The following is a 21,173-nucleotide window of genomic DNA, read 5'->3' as shown; positions in this document are numbered from 1 at the left end:
CTGTAAATACTTGTGCCATAGTTAATACTTGCTATGCTCTTTCAGAATACCCATTGTGTAGAACATGGAAAAAAAAGGAAGTTCAAAACACTCGTTCAGATGTTAATAGACATTTTTAATCATTGCATTTTTAAAAGGTAATGCACCCTTCACATACACATTTTTTTCCACATTTTAAATGATACAAATAAGAATAAATAAATAATTTAAAAACATGGCCAGCTCTTTTGTTTTTTCATCAGTCATTTTCCACATTTACTTCTTCATTTACAAAAGTCATTTATGGTAGAAAAACTCGCACAGAGTACTTAAATATTAATACCTACAAAATCCTCATATACAATCTTCAAATAGGATCAACAGGAACTGGTTCACATCAATATCGTATCAACAGTCATGTGTCTCTTTTTTTTTTCCCCCTCTCTAAAACTATTCGGCACTCATGCAGTCGTTGCATGTTTCTCCCAGAAAACAACAGGAATAAGAACGTATGTTAAACATGCCAGTTAATACATTAAGGCTCTACAGCTAAGTATTGTTAACGTGTGCAATAAACACAGTGGAATATCGGAGAGGATTACACTGATCATCAAACTGATTTAGCACGTTGTGTTGAAAGTGATAAAGTTCATCGTTATTGTCCCAAGAAAACCTATTAAATATAATCTGAGAAGACGGAACAGGAAATGTACAGAAATGTCTACATAAAAGCCAGTTTGTTGTCTCTTCTTAAGGCAAATCCATAGAAAACCACTGAAAGCGGAAGATCCATACGGGCCACGTCTGGCATGAGGAATCAGACAATTACTACTTAGTTGCTTGATGACATTCTGATTGACACTCTGTTGGTGTTTTTATTCCAAATAACATCTTGTTCATCATAATGCAGACTGTAAGTTTATTATCTCAGAACTGATGTGCTAATAGAGGCTATATATGGCATTCAAGCACATGATACTGATGCTGACCTCCCAGCTTTACATGACGAGACCTGTTTATTTTGATGTTGAATTAAAGGTAGTCAAATCTGAGAAAAGTGGTTTAGTGGACGTGAACGTTGGCTTACTGACGTCATATCTTGGTACAGTTTCTACTCTCGGGGCATCTCTGTGGCCTAGTTTAAATGAGTGTTGTGTATGCCCACCCCATCGAGACAGCACTGTAATTGAAAACACTTCAGTGACCCTGTTTTACAGGCGTTCTTTCTTGTATTCCTTTATTTTGTTATGGGCAAATTTTCCTTTGTTTCTTTTAATTATTATTTCCTTTTGTAATCTGCACAGCAACAGGATTTTTAAAAGAACCGATCAAGCCTCAGTAAGGTCACACAAAAAGTGTTGAAGTGTGTAGGTAGGTCAACTTAGCTTCTCATTCAGTTTTCCATTTGAAATAGTGAATACATTATTACAGAAACGAACACGGGGTGGGGAATCTTCTCTGAGATCCTCTGAAAGTATTTCTGATGTAGAATCAGCCTCAATTGTACAACCAACAAGCAGACATGAAAAGAATGCACCAGAGTTTTTTGAGCTAATCTCTGCATCTGTTTCAAAATGGTCAATTACCATGGACAATCGTTTCAATGTGTTTTCAACACAAAAAAAAACAGTTATATCAGAAGCAACTAAAGCAACTGTCCATTGGCTTCTATTGTAAATCTGGTAACTGACTATATGCTTCAGATATGGTAGATAAAGGTTAGGTTGAAAACAGTGGCGTATTCCTTTAAGGGAACAAAGAGAGGAATGTAGCCCACCAAAGGCAACTCAGTACAGTGGATTTTTAGAAGTGTGTAGCAAAGCCAGGTTTAGACAAACATATGTTGCTTCATTAACACACATACACACAAGCACACACACATACACACATTTTCCAAGCGGAGAAATAGAGTTAATCAGTAAAAACACGAAGTAGCACGACATATGATAGCTTGTAAACACGTACTGAAGAAAATAAAACGGTGGCTTGAGATTTGGACTTCACTAATTACAGGATCACACAGACAGATGCACAGTAATAACATACACTGCTATTTATATGCAGTTAAAATTGTATTATTCATCAGCTCCTGAGGGGTAAAACCGAATGGGATCTGAGAGAAAAAAAATCTGAGATAAAATTTTCCTCTCTCAACCACTAATCTGTGGGAAAGAAGCCTAAAGCTGTTCCAAATACAGAGCCAGGAGGGCCAAATAGAGGGCCGAGAATGCTTGGCCCACAGTTTGAGGAGCGGGGGACAAGCCGAAATACAGTGTGAAACAACTTACTTAATTGGCTATTAATACAAACAATAAGTATCCCACTAAATTAGAACCGAGAAATAACCCAGGTGTGAACCTGACATGCATATCAGCATTTGTTGAGGTCTGAATTTAAGCTGTTCAGAAAAAAAAGAGACAACTGAGGTCCGAACAAAGAACATTAATAAACCGTTTAATCAGCTTTCCTGTTCTTCTGAACAGCCCCCCGGTGATTATTTTGTTTTAATTCAGATTGGGTGGGCAGCGGAGAAGTGTTTTCCTCTCTTTCCCCTCCCCCCAAGAAAGAAGGAGGATGAAAACTGTGCTTTGTTGCCACTGACAACCATTTCCGCCGATCATCAAAGTTAATGAAACGGAGGCCTGCGCTTTGCCAAGTCATTATTAGCCCGCTGCGCTAACCACTAACCCTACCCCCCATCAAAGCGGATGCTCCGCTTCGCTGATCTGCTGATTAATACAGCGATTACCTGCTAAGGGGGGGAAGCACAGAGGTCACACACTACCACAAAATGAATGAAGAGATCTGCTCTCATGAAGTGAATTTCAAAACAAAACGCAGAGCAACATTCTGTGAAAAAACCAACAGCAAACTGATGACAGACAAGATGGACAAGGAGCATTTGGCATGTACTGAACAGACAGAGACGCCTATTTGCCAATTCTATGCATTGTGTTTCTATGAGGAATCCAGGACTGATCTCTTTCTGGCAGCTGGCAAAGTCTCAGAACTGGGCCTATGCATATTAATGGCCATTTAGATTAGAGAAGACTTATGAATAATTCATGAAGATGTGTGACCAAAATCAAAATGCATATCCGAGACAGAGAAGCAGTTTCAAGGGAAATGAAATGTGGAAATGCGATTGATTCGTACAGTAGTGTTGCAGTCTGTCATTTTCAGCTCCTCGTTTTCTAAGCGTTATATATCCTGTTGACTCAGTCACTTAAAGAATCTCTCTGATTGCTTTATAATGAATGGATCAAATGCCAACTAGCAGACCAGAGGCGGCCAGCGTTGCCCTAAATCGTTTGGACAGTTCGGAGAGCGTCTAGGTCTCATTTCTGCCAGGAATGCCTTTAGCATCAACAAACCCTAGCTCCCTCCCTTCTCTTTTTTCCTTCTCTCTCTTTCTGTCTTCCTCTGCTCCAAGCTTTTTGCATGCACTGTATTTCTTTCTTTCTGTCTCCACCGCTCAGGCACTCCCCTCTTTCACACTATCCACACCAGAGTCTGTGTTATTTCCTGGGCAGAAAGGCAGCTAGCCGCTGCTTCTTTATGGGCAGAATGTGTATCTCTTGGGAGCTGACTTTCTTCAATTTGATGGCTCTATTTTTAGGGATCTTTTTAAGTGGGTCATTGGGATCTCCCCGCTGCTCCCCTTGGGTCCTGGGCAGGGCAGCGTAGCCCCCTTGGCTGGCGTCACATTTGATAGAGAAGTTCTTTGTGGAGACGCCTGACAGACCTTTGAGTTTGCCACAGAAAATGGCAGGCATGGCATCCTTCACTGACACAATGACCTTGGCTGTCTGCGAAGTGCTGACGATCTCAATGTTGCCACTGCTACCAAGAGCAGCATCGTGGACCGAACTGGCAACTGAACCACTGCCACCATTGTCCACCACCCACTTGTGCTGTCGGCTAAACTCCAAAGATGCTAAACCACTCAGGAGCTTGGAGTCTAGTTTGGAAGTGCAATCTACTGGCCGCAGGACCCCAAGAGCCAAAGTCCCATTACTGACATCCTCTCCAGCGATAGAGGTTCTCTCTCGCTCAGGTGGTGCTGATCCATAGATACTACATGACTGGATGCATGTCTTTCTCTCGCTGGGTACAGACAGATCGAGGGCACCGTCTTGCTGAAATGGCTGGATCTCTAGTGAACTGCCACTATGCAGTTGCTGAGGTTGGGAGGCCTTGAGGGACAAATCCAGTACCTCCCCGTCTGTCACCACTGGGGATGAAGGAGAGCCAAGAGGTGGTTGAGGGACTGCTGTGTCCTTGCTAGGCATCACCACAGAAGGGAAGTCTTGAGTGGATGTCTGAGTGCTCTTACTTGCAGAACACGTTGGTTTAGGGGGCTCCGTCTCTACCTTGGTATCCTTGCAAGTTGAGACAGGTACCGGGATGGGAATTGGGATTGGAAGAGGCACTGGAAGGGGAATGACAACTGGATAGGGGACAAGCAGTGTAGCTGGAGGCACTAGTGGGGCAAGTGGAGAGCTATAGGGATGTACAAGTGGGGGAGGGGTTAGGAAAGTAGATGAGAAGGGGTCTGCCTGTGGGGACGATGCTGGATGACAAGTGGGCGAGGTGTTACCCTGGCCTGGAAAAAGGTCCTGCAAGATGGCAGCAAAGTTTGGATTCTGGAGAAGGGTCAGGAGACTGGTGTCCAATACTGGACCAGCTCCTTTCTGGTCAAGGGCAGGAGGAGGTCCAAGAGCAAGTGACGGGTTCTGGCACAAGATGTTATTCTGCAGCGAAAGGGCTGGGCAAGTGGCAGCCTGCTGGAGCAGCTGAGGGTTCAGGTGCTGCAACACCTGCTGTTCTAAAACTAGGGGAAGGGACAAGGGACCCTGGCTAGTCATCAGGTACGGGGTGGTCCCAGTCTGTCCCACTTGAGGGGCTGCTGTGCCTGCTAGGATAGGCAGCACAACTGGACTCTCCCCCAAGCAGATGGGCTGAAGAACTGTGGTTGCCACTTTTAGAGCAACGCCTCCAGGAGATTCTGTATTCGGAGCCACTGCAGGAGTTGCCTGAATTGTCAACAAAGGCGAGAGAGACCTCTTTGTGATGGTGGGAGAAGTGACGTTCCATGTCTCATTTGCGATTATGGGGGTGGTCTCACTCTCAAGCTTACCAACAGCATCACTTCCGCTTACTGTACTATTGCAGACCTCCTGAGGGTTTGCCATATCGACTGAGTCCTTGTATGGGTCCTCCATCTCCTCTTCCTTATATGAGCCTCTTTAGGACTTCATAACTGTTTTTCTTGTTTCAGTGAAGATTCTGAAGACCAGTCCTGTAAATTCAAGGTGGAGAACACCAATATTAGCTGCTAGTATTAAATAGTTTCCAGCCTACTATCACGGTCATAACAAAAACAAGGTTGTCTCTGAAGTGGTAACATCATAGGAGAGGCCAAAATGTTTTTAACTTCAATGTACATTAACGTAAAAGATTTCATTATGGTTGCAGGATATCCACAGTGTATTGGCATTGGTGCGGATACTGGCACTTAAATGCAGTATCAGCATTTGCAATAAAGAATACAATAACATGAAGCTATGAAGCAGTCATAGTCTGAGTCAATGTTCCAATGATCCAGGATAACAACAGCATGAACATTAGAGAGATATATTGAAGAAATATATCTGTATATTTTTCAGTTGTGTATATAACAATTTTGCTCAATAAAAAAAATATTTTAAATACTCAAACATGCTTCTTGTTATTAAATATAGATCTTATTACTAATTATATATTAATAATAAGTATCTACAGTACGTACAAACAAAAATGAAGGTTTTCTTAAGCATCTAAAATGTTTAAACATATCATCCACCAAGTAATTGCCATTCATTTGTGGCAATGAACACTGCTTTTATTGCCAGATACTTAAAGAACAGGCATCGGTACTGTATCAGAAGGGGAAAAGTGGTATTGGCACATCGCTAGATTTCATTGCAAGTAATTTTATACCATTTTTATTGGTCCATTCATCATGAAATGTTTACACAGTTGGCTGGCACTGTAAAATTCTGTAATTTTTAACAAATGGAAAAAATTTGTTACTTTTTGATAGGACAGTTGGTTAACATAAATGGTGAGGAATAAACCTGATGACAGTGAACATTCGTATAATAACTAACAAGACAATAAGCAAATTAATAAATAAATGATATCCAGATCTTAAGGCTAACAAGGCACCCCTGATGTATTACTCTGCCAGAACCTGAAGGGTCTCTGTCTTTGCTGCAGAGAGCTGTGGAAGTGTGATAATGTCATTGCAGGGAGTTGAATCGTAGACACAAATACTGCACACACAGAGAGGCAAAAGCACCAAGGGAGAGTCTAAACAGATGAGGAATGCCTTGCTGAGAGGAATGGCTTCAATTGCCTGGGAGGGAGGAGAGAGGGAGGAATTTGATGAAATTAACTTGAAGAGAGCCTCAGTTTATTTGTTTATGAGCCAGCCTCAGTGTGGAGTTTATTACACAAAATGCTGGCAGTGCTCTAAACTAAACCTCCCTTTGGCAGGCGTAAAGAAAGAGCGAGAGGGGGAAAGAGCGAATGAGAGAGGCAGATAGAGAGAGGGAGAGCCAAAGAGAGAAAGACATGGCAAAAGGGAGGGGTTAGAAAAGCAGAGAGAGTGAGAGAGAGAAGGAGGAGGGAGGGAGAGTGAAATAAAGAACGAGAGGTTAAAGACTCCACGAGCAAGGCATACAAACACTATCTCTCTGCAGTGTCAAATTTCTAGTGCATAAAAAACCTGTAAACAATGCTGTAACTTCCACACATCATCTGTATATTTTGTTTAGCAATATCAAAATAAGCAGAGTAATCACTAGTATAATTCTAAAGAATACAAATTTGGCTACAACACTCACAAGTTATCACCCACTCATAAACATTTCAGGCTTCTATTAACACAGACGTCTGTAGTGACATTTACTAGCAGCACGTCACAGTTGTCATATCAAAACCTTCTTTTTTTCTTTTATTTGAAAACACTGACTGCCATTTACACTGTGTGAATGTTTCATGACAAACAGAACTGGTTTAAAATTGCCTGAAATTAAAAAATATATATATTTAATAAACATTATATGAACATGTTATGGACAATTTTTTTTTAGATGTGAAGCACCTCATAGACCTGACTTGTAACTCACTCATGCATGTTTAGCAAGCTGAATATTCTCCACAAGGGGGCGCTTTAAGCACTCAAAAAGCTTTGTGCTTTGCTTCAATGAGACTGAATGCCTAATTTTTTCACAACAATTAGTGACAACTAAGAGTGGGTGATATGGCAAAACATGATACCTCAAAACATTTTCACAGTACACGATATACAGTTGGATGAAAAAGTTTGAGCACCCCTGGTCAGATGACATTTTGTTCATTTTTGAAGTGAAAATAAAATAAATAATATCCAGAGCATCTATCAGCACATTTAATGCACAATTATTTGCTGATTATAACTTTTTATAATTTTGAAAAAAAAAAAACAAATAAAACATCAAATGTGGTCTGTGCAAATGTATGGCACATCATATATATATCTATATATATTATATATATATATATATATATATATATATATATATATATACTCATTTCAAATACGTTAAGCATTTAAAAAACAATCAAAAACTATGAATACAAAGATGCTTGGAAAAGCATATTGTGATGTATTATGATGTTATCACAATAAACAATGAATATAGTCACACTGTCTACCCCTAGTGACTATATATAAACTAACAGTACGAAATCCACATTTCTCCACATTCATTCAGTACAATAGTTGAATGAGTGTGGTTAGATGTGGATTCTTTAATTAAATGTAATCTAGTACTCAGAGGCTCTCACAAGCAGAGTGTTAGTGTATCTTCTCTGTTCTAAAACAAAGCAAATCTGCCAGCTGGATTAGGATTGGTCCCATGGTGAGTATCAGAGCCACCTGCATGTTAGAAGGCTGAGCTAATACCATGAACAGACAGACTGAACACACTGATAAGAGCACACACAAGCTCAGTATACTTGCTTCTTACCAATTAGCACCAACGCTGATGACTTCAGAACAATCCAAATTCTCCTTTATGCTTCCTATTGTTTTTTCAATTTCTCGTCCTCTATTCTTACTTTCTTTTCATGCTTGGCTTTTAACAACATCCTCTTCCTTGCATTGATTGAATTCTCCAGTCATGTATCATCTCCCTCTCTCGCTCTCTCCCACTGCCTGTTCCTGTAGCCCCCCCCCACACCCCCACCTCTTAAGCCCCCAGTTGAAAAGGTCAAGCTCAGGACAGTAGCTGCTTAACAGGGAAACATTTCATTACAGCACAGCGACATCCTTTACTGAAGTGCAGTCCTGGAGCTCATGAAGGCTGAAACGATGTTAAGCCTGCACACTTTCCAGGTTATGGAACTCACAGTGGAAAAAGCAAAGGAAAATATGAAGCTCCTATATTAATCATGACAAAAAGTACATGGTCATATATCTACACAACTGTGCGCAGGTTGGACGTGAAAATTACCATAACATTTGCAATGAATAAATCAATTATTTCAAGGCATTTAAGAATTTCCTTAATGTAAAACATACCCTGAGACTTACAGCTCTCCTCAGGTTAACCAAAACATTCAAGACCTGTTTTCCGGCCTGATCTAAGACTACACTTCTCTGTCAGCAGTGATTCCTCATTGAAAATACTCCTTACTCCAGGACAAGGCTTAAACTGTACCTGGCATAACTGGCCCTCTGGGTTTTAAGAGCTCGGTCAACAAAATGTTTATGTACGTTCAGATGTCATTAACATTTCCAAAGTAATAAATCAAAATCATTACGAGACATTTTACAAATTCCTAACGGCGCACACTCCGAAACTCAAGAGGTCCATGTGTTCTCACAAACAATACCGAGTTTTAAAACTCTCCCCACATACCTCGCATGGGCCTTTTTCATTCTGCCGGCTGTCTCCTCAGCAGCCTGTCTTTAATTTACCATCAGTCTCGGTCCCTAGGCTGTCCGGGCCAAAATCGCAACATGACGTCATCAGCAGCGCAGCCTGAACTGACGCGTTTGTTTAAGGCTTCGTAAAACAAACACATGCTTCGAATGCTATACCCAGCTCGTGAATCTCACTTTATGGGTGTAAAATTTGGAGGCCGTGCTGCCAAAACTGGGAAAATAAATCCTGAAACCAAGAAAATATGTTAATAAATTATAATCCAGAGTTGGAAAGGCAACAAGGTGGTTCGCCAGCCTTCTGAATGATTTATCTCAGATGATACTGTATTCCAGCTGGGATCTCTCTAGCAAAATTATAATGGTGGATAGATGGATTCCTTCAAAAGATTCCTTCAGTAGGATTCACACACAGCATAACAGGATTGGTTTATTCGGACTGTTGCTTCCAAATCAACCACTTACCTTTGCTGTTTTGCTGTTACAGGTCACGTTAATTAGATTCCCCACAATGCAACAAAAATCAACCAACCCATTAACCCATTAATATTACCCATTAACTAACCATTAACTATCAGTGTTACATACCAAACAGTCATAATTTTGTGGGCTTTTTCTCTTTAGAATATATGTGATAGAAACAATATGACAATGAAATATTTTAGGTGATATTATTTACTTTTAACTTCATTAATCTTCAGTATTATCTAGAATCACAAAAACGTTCTATATTTGCTGCTGTAAGTGCTGCTTGGGCAGACAGTGTTAAATGAACACCCAGACCACACATGGCAGCTCCGAGCTAGAAGGAGAAAATGGAACAGATGTAACAATTTAGTAACAATTTTCTGTCCCATCTACAGGCACCGTTGTCATGCCAACGGCAGGCTAATAAATCCATCTTTGGTGGTGTGCTGCTCGGGCAGCCATTTTGTGCCCCCCATTGCTTCAGTGATGGAGAGGAGAGAGCGGAGCTGGAGCTACAGCTCAATGATCAGCCACTAATCCATCCCTCTAGCACTGCTGTACCCTACAAATGCAGCCTAGCATCGACGTGTATTATACATGCAAAACTCACTACTAATAATACGCAACACCTTTTAGCAAATCTGTGCAATTTATGAATCACTGACTTCTTGGTCACCTAAGGTTTTATATTTGGCAAAACGTGCCAGCAGCTCATGACAATACTGCACTGACTAATGAAGATAGGAGTGACTGCCAAACAGGGCTGCATGACATGGATAGAATAGCAGTACTGCAGGTCTATCGCCACATTACTTGTTTGGGTTTACTTGGATCATGAGAAGGAGAAGGAGAAAATGCCAACAACTTCTACGACAGAACTTTGGAGGTGTGGAAAAAATCCCTGCAAATATCCCATCTTTGAAAAGCAAACACACCAAAAAGAATAGAAGCTAGAAAAAAGGCAAAAACAATATTGTATTTAGTTGTTGAGGCTTTTGTGTAATTTTCTGTCGAATATGTTTTCTGCTTTTTTTCTAAAGGTGAAAACTGAATATCTTGTTTTTAATGTCCGTTTTAGCGGAAAATTAAATAAAAGAAGGGTGGATGTTGGCACAGTACTGTATATATAACAAAAGTCTTCGGCACTTGAAAAAAGTGTTTTTAAAAAAAAAGCAATTTAATTGGGCAGTAAGCACTAAAAACACTAACATTAGAATAAATACCAGTAATATTAATGCAATAAATGTGTATTAATGTCATTTTCTTATGGCAGGCCAGTATTATATTTATATTATATATAGAAATATTACTGTATACGTTGTTTTAAATTTTTTTTTGAAAACATCAGGCACTAAATCCAAAATTACTTCTAATAGTACATAAGTACACACACACACACACACACACACAATTCATGTTGAAAGGTACACTACACTACAAACAATGTGCAGAATGTATTTATAGTGTTATCTTGTGTTTATAGACTCTCCCAGTGCAGCCTCTCTCTCTCAGACAGAGAGACAGAGTGCTTTTATTTATAGAGCCAACAGAGGCGTCCAGTCAATGTGAGTGATGGCTTATGATATCATCACACTGGACATTCCACACACAAACACACACACAACATGTAGACTTACAAACCATGAGATCATTACGTTGGATATGCCAGCAAGTAACTAAATTTTAATAAAATAAACACACAGCACTCTTGTGTACTCAGCGAGAGTGTTTAGGAGTGACACCGTGTGAGCGCACCTCAAAGAGTTAATAATTACACAGTGGTTACAATACGACTGGCCCACGGTCAGCGGGTCCAGGCTCTGGACCAGGCTTTTTATCTCTGTCAGCTGACTGGACATCAGCATAACTGCCCTTTCTACTCTCTGCTGAGGTGGTGTTCTTCATGCATCGCTGCCCCCCCCCCTCACTGCACCGCAATCATGTGAGAAAGGCACTTAACTGTAATGCTCACCCCAAAGGGAGGACCCATGGACATGATTAAGACGATACCCTCTCTGAACCTTCATTATCATCACTCAAGGCTCTCTCCATGCATTCAATAGACCCCTATAGTTATCAAAATGTCTGTTACTATGGTAACGCATTGCCTGTTTCCTTTTGGAGGACAAGGGAGACAATCAGGTCAGTGTAAACAAATAACATGCTGTTATCTAATCCGACAGCTATGCAAAACCAGGTTTATTATTCAGTTACTACATTGAAACTAATAAGAAATGCATGCATGTATGTTTCTGACAGAGAATTTGTTTCCCTTTCCCTAAGAAAAATAACTGTAGTAATACTACAGGGATTTTTACAGGATTCCTACAATACTCTTATTGTAAGTTTCTATGGTTTACTACAGGCTACTACAGAGTTGTTTAAGGATTACTCTATAGGGCAAGAAAATACTACAGATTATTAGAGAAGTACTAAACAGCTCTACAGAAATTCAATAGTTTCTTGTAATATTACTATTCTTTTGTAAGGGTTTGGTAGTATTTTTCTTCCTCATAACAGACACATAACAGAAACTGAGCTTTGAACAGCTTCTACAATAAAACAAGACCGAACCTTAAACACATTTTACTATATTCTACTAAACTTCATTCAACATGGTCATTTTAGATTCTACTGTCTGTTCTCCAAACCAGGGGTTCGCTCACCTGATTCTGACATCACATGAAAGGGGTCTATGAACATCAACATTCCAAACGTTCAGATTCTAGAATGTACAATAAAAATCAGAACAAGCCAAATAATCATGGATCACCAAAAACATAATATACTGAATACTTAAAACTACAAGGGGATGTTTTATACCAACCATATATTTGACTTGTTGGTCTGGTTTGGTCCAATGATAAAATAAATTTTGCTAAACAATAATAATGCATGCGCACACTTTCAAAGCTTCTAAAATACTTTACTGGAAAAAGATTAAACTAGGAAGTCTTAAACAATCCTTTATTATCCCCTTAAAAGGCCAGGACCCACCAGCAGGCCCAAAGTTTTATTACACACTTCTATAACCTAAGAATAGCTCAGCCAGTTTGCACTGAAGTCCCTGTAGTTACTGAATAATAAAGCTTAGTATGTAATAAGCCTGGGCTTTAAAGGGTTAAAAAATCTTTAAATGTGGCAAAAATGCATATAAACAGATATGCTCATTAGTTTTTTATTGTAAGCAAATCCAATAAAGAAATTAAAATGCAAATTATCATCATGCAAATGACCAAATAATCACTGCTGATTTATTAAAAAAAAAAGAAAACACATTTTAGTAAATGATTCTCTTCTAAAATCAAGCTAAACCAGCAGTTCTGACAGCCCTAGTTTGGTTAAGTTTAAGTACATCCTACTAGTGCAAAGATAAGAAGCATGTCATTAAATATAATGGCAGCATGGTCAATATGAGTCATATGATTCATGTAAACAAGCCGTGAAGTCTTAAGGAAGTAATTGGTTCAATAGCTGCGTGAGTGATTTCCTATGAATGATCTCCTATGTATTCTTGCTTCAGAATGACCCTCGGCAGATGGACAGTTTGTATGCGTTCCGGGAGAAGTTTCTCAAACAAAATGAAGGGCAGAACATGTAAACACGTTTCTAATTTTGGCAGCAAAAAAAAAAGATCTTCTGCTGTTCACCCAGAGTTTGTTCCCTTCGACATGGAACTGTTCTAGAAACGCCTCCAGTAGTGCAGAGTTAGACAGAGGCCAGACACACCAGGAACGTCACCAGACTAGCATTAGCCAAAGCTAACTGACCTTTCTTTTCCCTCAGTGTTACTGACCAAGAGGCAGGATGCAGCACACTGAAGTACCAACAAGAGTCAATGTTGTTGGTAAAGGAATAACCTCAAAAAAATTATCAAAATTATCCCAATTATTCACTACATTGCAGTATGTAGTGCACAGTTATATATATGTGTATATACATATATATATATATATACACACACACACAATAACTATATATCTCTATAACCAGGAGTGATCCCGAATGTACCAATTTTCTGAGGAGGAACTATAGAATCAGCCATTAAGAAAATTGGTATTATCAAACTACACAAATATTTATGCCATTTTTGTCATACCAGTGGTTTTTATAACATTAGCCTGTTTGTTTTTTTAGTCTAAACAAGTAATAATTTTTTTAACAATAAAATTGTAATTGGAAAAAATAACAAAAGTGCAATTTTCAAATTGGTAGACCTGCGATTTTAGTTATTCAGCACAGTCTTAACATGTCTTACAACTTTTACCTAATTCAACCTTTTCCTCAAATGATTTAGCTCTAATATTAATACAGGGTTTTTAGGGCTTTCCTTATTCAAGCAGACAGGAGCTTGGTCATGTATGACATGCAAAGAACTGCCCAAAGGCACTTCCAAAGCAGTCAGACATGCCTATGAGAACTGTGCATCTGCCCTTCTTGATTGTGTCTAAATGTATCATCTCCTCAGTCCTACATAACAGACATCAGACTGCCTTGACTGACTCCTCCAGGCTCCAGGCTCCAGACCCCGTCAGCATGGCTGGGCCAAACCCAGGCTGGCGCTGCACATGCAGGGATCTTATCTAGCTAGTGAATGGCTTATTTGTCTGGAGTTCAAGGCCTCTGCAGTGGATCTGCACACAGCTCAGCAAAGCAAACGCCACAGCCTGCCAGGCCTGTCCCTGAGATAAAGAGGGAGGCTCAGAGAGAAATGGTCAAGCAGATTGGTAAAGGAACAGATATACAGTACATGGACACGCTTTACAGCAAGCACAACCTCATCCTTGTCTAGTGTTCAAAAAACGTCCTATTCGTTATTCTTTAGTACCATATAATTATCTGTGCAGTGCAGTGTCGATTTGATACATTTGTCCCTACAGCAAAAATAAGGAGTGGCTGAAAATCTACCTCATGTTAATGTGTTACTGTTTCCATGTTCAGTTTATTAGAGCGTTCAGCATTATAAAAGAACTGTATGTAAATAAATTATATAAATACTTATTATTTGATAAAATAATTTACTTAAATGATATTGCTCTAAACACAAGCTAATTTGTTAGCACAAGCTACTATATACTCATGAGGCGTGTTTTTCCTTTCTGCTTAATTTTGAGATAAAGATTAAGAGAAATTCTGCCCCTATTGTGGGTTTGCTTGTTTAATTTTTATTACACTTCATGTAACATAATCGGTATTAAAATGACTGTCTTAGTCTGTTAAATGTATTATTTGATACCAGTGTACACTGAATTGAGAGGCTGATATTGAATGAGACAATATGATAACCTTGTACTGTTACTTTCCTATCATCACATATAATCTTTATCTAACATTGCATTTTAAAAGGTCTGCCTTGAACCTAACATTTATAAGCCTAAATCCTTAATTATTTTTATCTGACAGAGAAAAATAAATGGAAAATGCAAAATAAAACGTCTCCATTGTGGGCTAATGGCATGTCGCTTTTGCTATGAACTATCAAATATCAGTTAAATATATGACTAACTAGGCTAACTAGTTTTCTAGCTGATGCTAAAGCTTCAGCCTGGAAGGACAGTGTATGTAAAGGGACATGTCAGCTTCTCATGACAACACTTTGGGGTCCATAATTTGTTTTCGTTTATTTAAAATATTCTCTAAAGATTTCTTATATTTAATGCAAATACAACTGAATAAAAATTAATACATTAAATAAATTAACTCATTTTTGACCAGCAGGAACAACAAGCATAGGCCTACACAGTCGTATGCAAAAGTTTGAACACCATCGGTCAAATTACATGTTTGACCAAGGGTGTTCAAACTTGACCAGGGGCAACCAAACTCTTTCATTCACCCATTAGCACTGAAACGCCTACATGCACGTACATGCAGCAGAGAACAGTATCTGTGTTGAACGAAGAGATGGAATTCTCATGAGGCAGAAGGTGAAGGATGGACTGATTTATGTCAAGGTGTTAACAGTCTGGCAAGGCTGCCATCAACACATGAGTTATGCTCTGACGGCTGAATAAGCCTTACATGAACACACACACACACATGCATACACACAGAGTTAATGATTACAGCAACAGTATGGAGAGAAACACAAGCGGCAGTGTTTCAGGGTCTCCATGGAAAATGCATCATCATGAAACCACCTCTCACCCTCCCTGAGCAGAATACTAACAAGCAATGACCTCCGACCTCGCTGACCTAAAAATGGACTCAGTATGACCTCAGCACTGCTTCACCGCATGTCACTATCAGTCCCATCTCAGGTCCAGCTCCTCGTCAGAGGATGATCTACATTCAGAATCCTTCACCCTAACCTTCCCCCTCCCTCAACCATCAAACAGCAAAACGCACTGCTGCTCTCAGATCAGCAGTTAAAGACTCTGATCACCACCCGTCCCTGATGAGGCCTGTGGTGGCAGGGCCGCATGCTATAAATAAGCTCCAGAGGAGGGAGGCTTTAATTAAATATGAGGTAATGTGATCTCAGATACGACAGAGCAACAGCAGACAGACTATCCGTACACATCCGTTATCATTACCACTAAATGCTCCTCCAGCACTGAAACTCTACTCTGCTGTTATGACAACAGGGTCAAAGTGCAGGGGGAGAGGGGGATTAATACAGTGGATGGGTATTGGAAACACTATGACTTTTAAAACAATTAACAATGATCAAATAAATCTATACATGTATATATGATCTTATATGATTATCACAGTGTAAAAATGTGATATGCAGTACATGCTTCAGTGAGCAATCTAGTGTCAGTCTATATGTGCAAAAGTTAAAGATCAGCCTTCATTTTTTAATTTCCAGCCAAAACGGCCAATAACGAAAGTCAAAGTGAAAAAACTGCTCAAAATGTTTAGAAGAAACACAAAATGGGACTCTTAACAACCATGCAAGAGCTTGGGGAGCAGCAAATCTGTCTGTCAGATAAACAGTACTTAAGGCTTTCATCAAAATCAAGCTCCACTCTTGTTACAGATCTGAGAAAAAACACAGGTGTTTCTGTCCATCCTTCACTGCGAGAAGAGCTATAGCTCTGAAAGGATGTGTAGCTGACATGAACAAAAAAGGAGAACATTTGCAAATTAAACAAAGGCGTTGCTGGAGTGGCTGACCACCCCAGAGTCCAGACCCACACACACACACACATGTATATATATATGTACATATATATATATATATATGTACATATATATATATATATATATATATAATATATATATATATATATATTATATATTCAAACAAGAAAAAATCTGAAGACATGAAACAGTGAAAATTAAAGTGAGCTTATCTTGCTAAGTGGCTACTTTCTGACATCTCACTTTTAGCCAGACTAATCCACATTCACTAATGCCCTATGATAATTGGAACAAGAAGCATCAATACTAGGTACAGAACTTGAAAAACAACAACAAAGCCTGACCGAAAAGAATTCTGCTTAAGGGCCATGGCTCAAAAGGCCAGAGCAAGCGAAAGAAAATAAGAGTGCAAGCTTCAGGATGGGTGTACAAAGTTAAGTTATGAAAAGCTGAAAAGCAGAAGTGACTGACAGTGCTGTGGGAGTTCACCTCTGAGCCCAGTGCCCAGGCGGCTTTATGATGGATAACCTTGGCACAACGTTGGCGCCTATGGCACACTAAAAGTACGCCAGCTGAGAAGACCAATGCACGTTCCAAACCCCCCTCTACTGTAATAGCTTCCACATTTCACTCCCCCTTTCTGAAATGGGCTGTGCTGAACAACGTCAAAACAACACAACAGAAGCCACAGTGCTCAACAGCAGTCCAGGGCCCACGAAGCTAAAACACCTCAGTGCCATTTCTGGCTAAGTGCTTTGTTTTGGTACAGATTCTGTTGATGATGAATCCTTGAGCAACGACGCCTGCATCCTGCCCATTTTAGCCACATGAACCATTAATCAAATATAGTGGGCTACCAGTTAGCAGAACTACTGTATGCTGTTTGCGTGAACCTTCTTAGCATCTCTTTTGCTCTCCATCTATGTCACACCATCTCTGCTTTGTCATCATGTTCCTTTGCAAAACACACACAAAGTTCCCTCTCTCCTGAATTCACCCCCAGTAAATCACATGCATGAAAATGTCAGTATGGGCGAGGCCTTCGAGTTCCTGTGTCATCAAAGCCTGTTTCTTACTTTACACAAGCGAAACCCTTCATCCTATCTGAACCACAGTGCCCAGTTTTAGCAGTCATCAAAACTGCAATGTGCCCTTTGACACTGACTTTTTTCTTTCTTATATAATAAAACTAAGTGAATGAAGGAATAAACACCAAACAGCAGGAGACAGTGAGCTTGAGTGCAATGAAGCTCCAGACGGGGACTTAAGACCTAAAATGTGATTAAGGAACTATTTACGAATTAAAGGGATAAAGGCCAGTCAGACCCACTGCAGCTAAGCTTCTTGTCTTCTCATCACAGATAGAAGAAGCATAAAAATACACAATATATGTTACTGACGCTTTAAGGAAAGTACATATTAGGTTAAGTATAAAATTTGACTTAAACAGAAATAGGAATAACCACATATGATAATAACAAAAATGTGTATTATATTAATAAAAAATCAAACAGTGCTATTGATTTGGCCCACCAAAAACACTATCCCCCAAACAGTAAACAAATATATGCTGTATATAACTAATTAAATTCTTGTTTTCCTTCGTATTTTGTATTTCCTTTGTAATTTGTATGTAAGTATAGTCCAGTGTTATAAAATAGATTTTTAAAAAACTTACTTTGAAGCCTACCTACCTTCTTATTTGCATATCTTTTTTTTTTCTTTTTAACCCTCGGCCTACCATAAACATTGCATTTTAGAATTAACATTTCGGCACCACTTGTACAACCGAGAAATGTTTATGTTTGCACGTTATAGTGACCTACTGTCTAGTATCAAGTTCATTTTATTGTGCCTACATCTGCCAATCTGGAACAGCTGAGCACTTCAGCAATATTAAGATTTCTGTCCATTGTTTAGATTTCTGCTCAACAGTTAGAGAAGTCAGGTAGGTACTGATGCAACCACAAGAGGTGCAGGCGTACAGCTACCAGAATGGGTATATTTGACGCACTTTCTGAGCCTGAATCACCGCATCAAAAGCTACTGCTAGCACCTGATTCAACTCAAAGGCGGAGATGACATAGTCTGTTCTGACAGATGCTACACTGTACTGACTATAAAGAGGAAGGTGTTGACCAGGCTGTGAGTTATAATTAACAGTGGTCGTGGAGTTCACCCTCTCCTGTACATTGTTGCGTTATCCTGCAGTAACACACCCTCTCCAACTTAGAATAGGCTTGTCAATCAGCTGATTAGTAGGATCAGGTGTATTTAAGCAGGAAAAAAACATGCAGGGCAGGGGCTACTCCAGGACCAAGGGTTGGGAACCTTCCCTATAAGCAGTACCTTTCAGCCAATGTTATACAATTAAGATGTAACTGGGTGTGTATCTTCCAAAACAAATAAAAAACGCCTTTTCAGCATAAGAGCTTTCAAGCGGAGACCAGTGCAGACATGAACTAATGCTTTTAAAGTCTACAAAGCAGCTAAGCAGCGACCAACCTCTGCCGAACCCTTCAAGAAGACACCCAGCCAGACGTCAGCGTATCCTACGGACACCACTCAACCCCGTGACCTCCCAGTCTGGTCATGAGTGGTGGAGTACAGTGCAGTCATTCTGACTTCTAAAGAAACATTAGCGTACTTCAAGACTCTGCTGTGAACACCCCCCCCGTTATTTAATTGAAATGCACACTGAGGGGTTTGCAAGGAATGCCTGACTTCCTACAGCTCTCTTTCTATGCCTTCACAATGCTGGTATTGAGCAGCTTTGCTTCATCTATGCTTCCTATTGCTTCTGAGAGCAGGCTTTGTCATAGGGAGCTTAGATTTGAACTGGTTAGCCCTAATGTGCTGACGCAGGACCTGAACCATGATCTGGGGAGAACTCATCAGTGCATCCATCCATCTATTTGTTCTCCATTCACCCACCAAAGCGTTCTTTGATCAGCAAATGGAGCACATGTTTAACCTAGGCTTTTAGTCACGTCGTATTTAGATTTAATTGTTGGCAGCCCATTAAGGACACTACAGGATGAGAACTGCGCGTGGCTTGAGCCATTTGGAAACCATTGCTAATGGTTTTGTTCCCAAACCATTTCTCCATATCCACCGTCTCTGAAAGCCCTCGCTGCCATCTAGAACGTTGATACGGAGCATACACCACCAGCATCTCTAAACACACCAGGGCCCTATCGGTAGGTATATAAAGCTGTCATGTTTATGTGAGTTTCCTTTTTTACACACCTATATTCACATATAACGTGCAATCAATTCTACTGCATGAAGCGGGACCAGTGCTGTAAATGTAAAGGGTTTGTTTACAGATCAATGACCTGCACACTTCTTCTTTAGTAAAGGCAATGGCTCTGTTTAGATCCATGAGTCACTATGGAACCACCTGCATGCTTAAAGGGTTCTTTGCATGGTGAAAAGGTAAAATGGTTCTTCAGACTGATGGAGATGGTGTTATATATGTTTCTTAGAGAAGCTCTTTGAAAATGGTATGTGTAGGACCAAAAAGGGTTCTGCTATTGTTATGATGTCAAGCTTGTAACAATAGCAGAACCCATTTTGTTGCTATATAGAATCATATACAACACATTCTCCATCAATCTGAGGAACCCTTTCTCCATGCATAGAACCAGTGAAGCATGCCAATGCCTCTATATAGAATCATGGTTAGAACAGAAGCATTGCCTTTACTAAAGAACCTTGTGTAGCATCCCTGTATTTGTGCTGTAAACGGAAATGCCTCTTTAAGCTACACCCTATTCCCTTTTAAATCCACGAGGGCCGAGAATGAGAACTGGAGAAAGGCACCTGTGTGGCCAACAGACTCGCAGGCTATTAACTAGATTTTAGCTACAGGACACAATATGGAATCCAGGTCCGGGCTGGACGTTTAAAAGGCCCACGGACCGTTATTAAGCGAGGGCAGCGGGTTAGTTCGAGTAGTTCAGCTGAATCCATGTCTGACAGACGCGGACGCCGTGTTATAAATAGGCTCTCTCACAATCTGAACCCAGAAACGAGAGGAAAAGGTCTTTACCTGGGAGAAAAACAGCCGACGACACGGAAAGAGCGAGGGAGAAACAACGGAACGACGTCGAGCCAGCCTCGCGCTTCTCCTCGGTCCCGTGTTATTTCATTATTTCGTGGCTTCTCCGTCGCTGCAGTCGCCGCTGGAGAGCGATTATCTCCTCGTTCCTCCTCAGACGCAGCAGGAAAAAAGAGCGTCGACGTTAATGTCGGTCACGCGAGCGTTCTGGAACGAGGCATTCTAGAACCAAGCGTTCTAGAACGAGGCATTCTAGAACGAAGCAAAAATCGCGTTTTTTGTTTTTTGTGGTCTCCTCAGAGCTGACAGGCGGCCGTTCTGCGTCTCTCCTCAAAAACGGAGACGACGGAGAAGGATGGAGCCGTGTGACAGCAGAGCTGCGCGCGCAGCAATCGCTCTCTAAGCCGCTGTCTCTCACGAGAGAGAGAGAGAGAGAGAGAGAGAGAGAGAGAGAGAGAGCGAGATGAGGAGAGAGAGCGCAGGCGCGTTAAAGGGTCCATCTCACGTAAAATTGTGTTGCCTTTTTTTGAAATACAGTGATTTGATTTAACAGGTGAACAACGTTAAAGTTTTCATATATTGAAACTGTGCTCGTTTTGA

At 40.2% G+C, this 21,173-nt stretch overlaps 1 protein-coding gene across 1 annotated transcript; it reads right to left on the bottom strand.

Annotated features, from left to right (window-relative positions):
* Nucleotide 1: 1 nt before the first annotated feature.
* On the bottom strand, nt 2-20,962 carry zmp:0000001174 (retinoic acid-induced protein 2). Its single transcript, XM_036590826.1, has 2 exons — nt 20,565-20,962; nt 2-5,281 (listed from the first exon to the last, which is right to left on the bottom strand). The coding sequence occupies exon 2, from the start codon at nt 5,202-5,204 to the stop codon at nt 3,498-3,500; it is 1,707 nt and encodes a 568-aa protein (XP_036446719.1). The 5' UTR covers nt 5,205-5,281; nt 20,565-20,962; the 3' UTR covers nt 2-3,497.
* Nucleotides 20,963-21,173: the final 211 nt, after the last annotated feature.

Source organism: Colossoma macropomum, unplaced genomic scaffold, assembly GCF_904425465.1.
Source record: "Colossoma macropomum unplaced genomic scaffold, Colossoma_macropomum, whole genome shotgun sequence".
NCBI lineage: Eukaryota > Metazoa > Chordata > Actinopteri > Characiformes > Serrasalmidae > Colossoma > Colossoma macropomum.
This window is presented reverse-complemented; position numbering and strand designations above follow the sequence as displayed.

What these genes read in the sequence shown, in the direction of transcription:
- zmp:0000001174 (XM_036590826.1), bottom strand. Translation starts at nt 5,204, where the DNA reads ATGGAGGACCCATACAAGGACTCAGTCGATATGGCAAACCCTCAGGAG.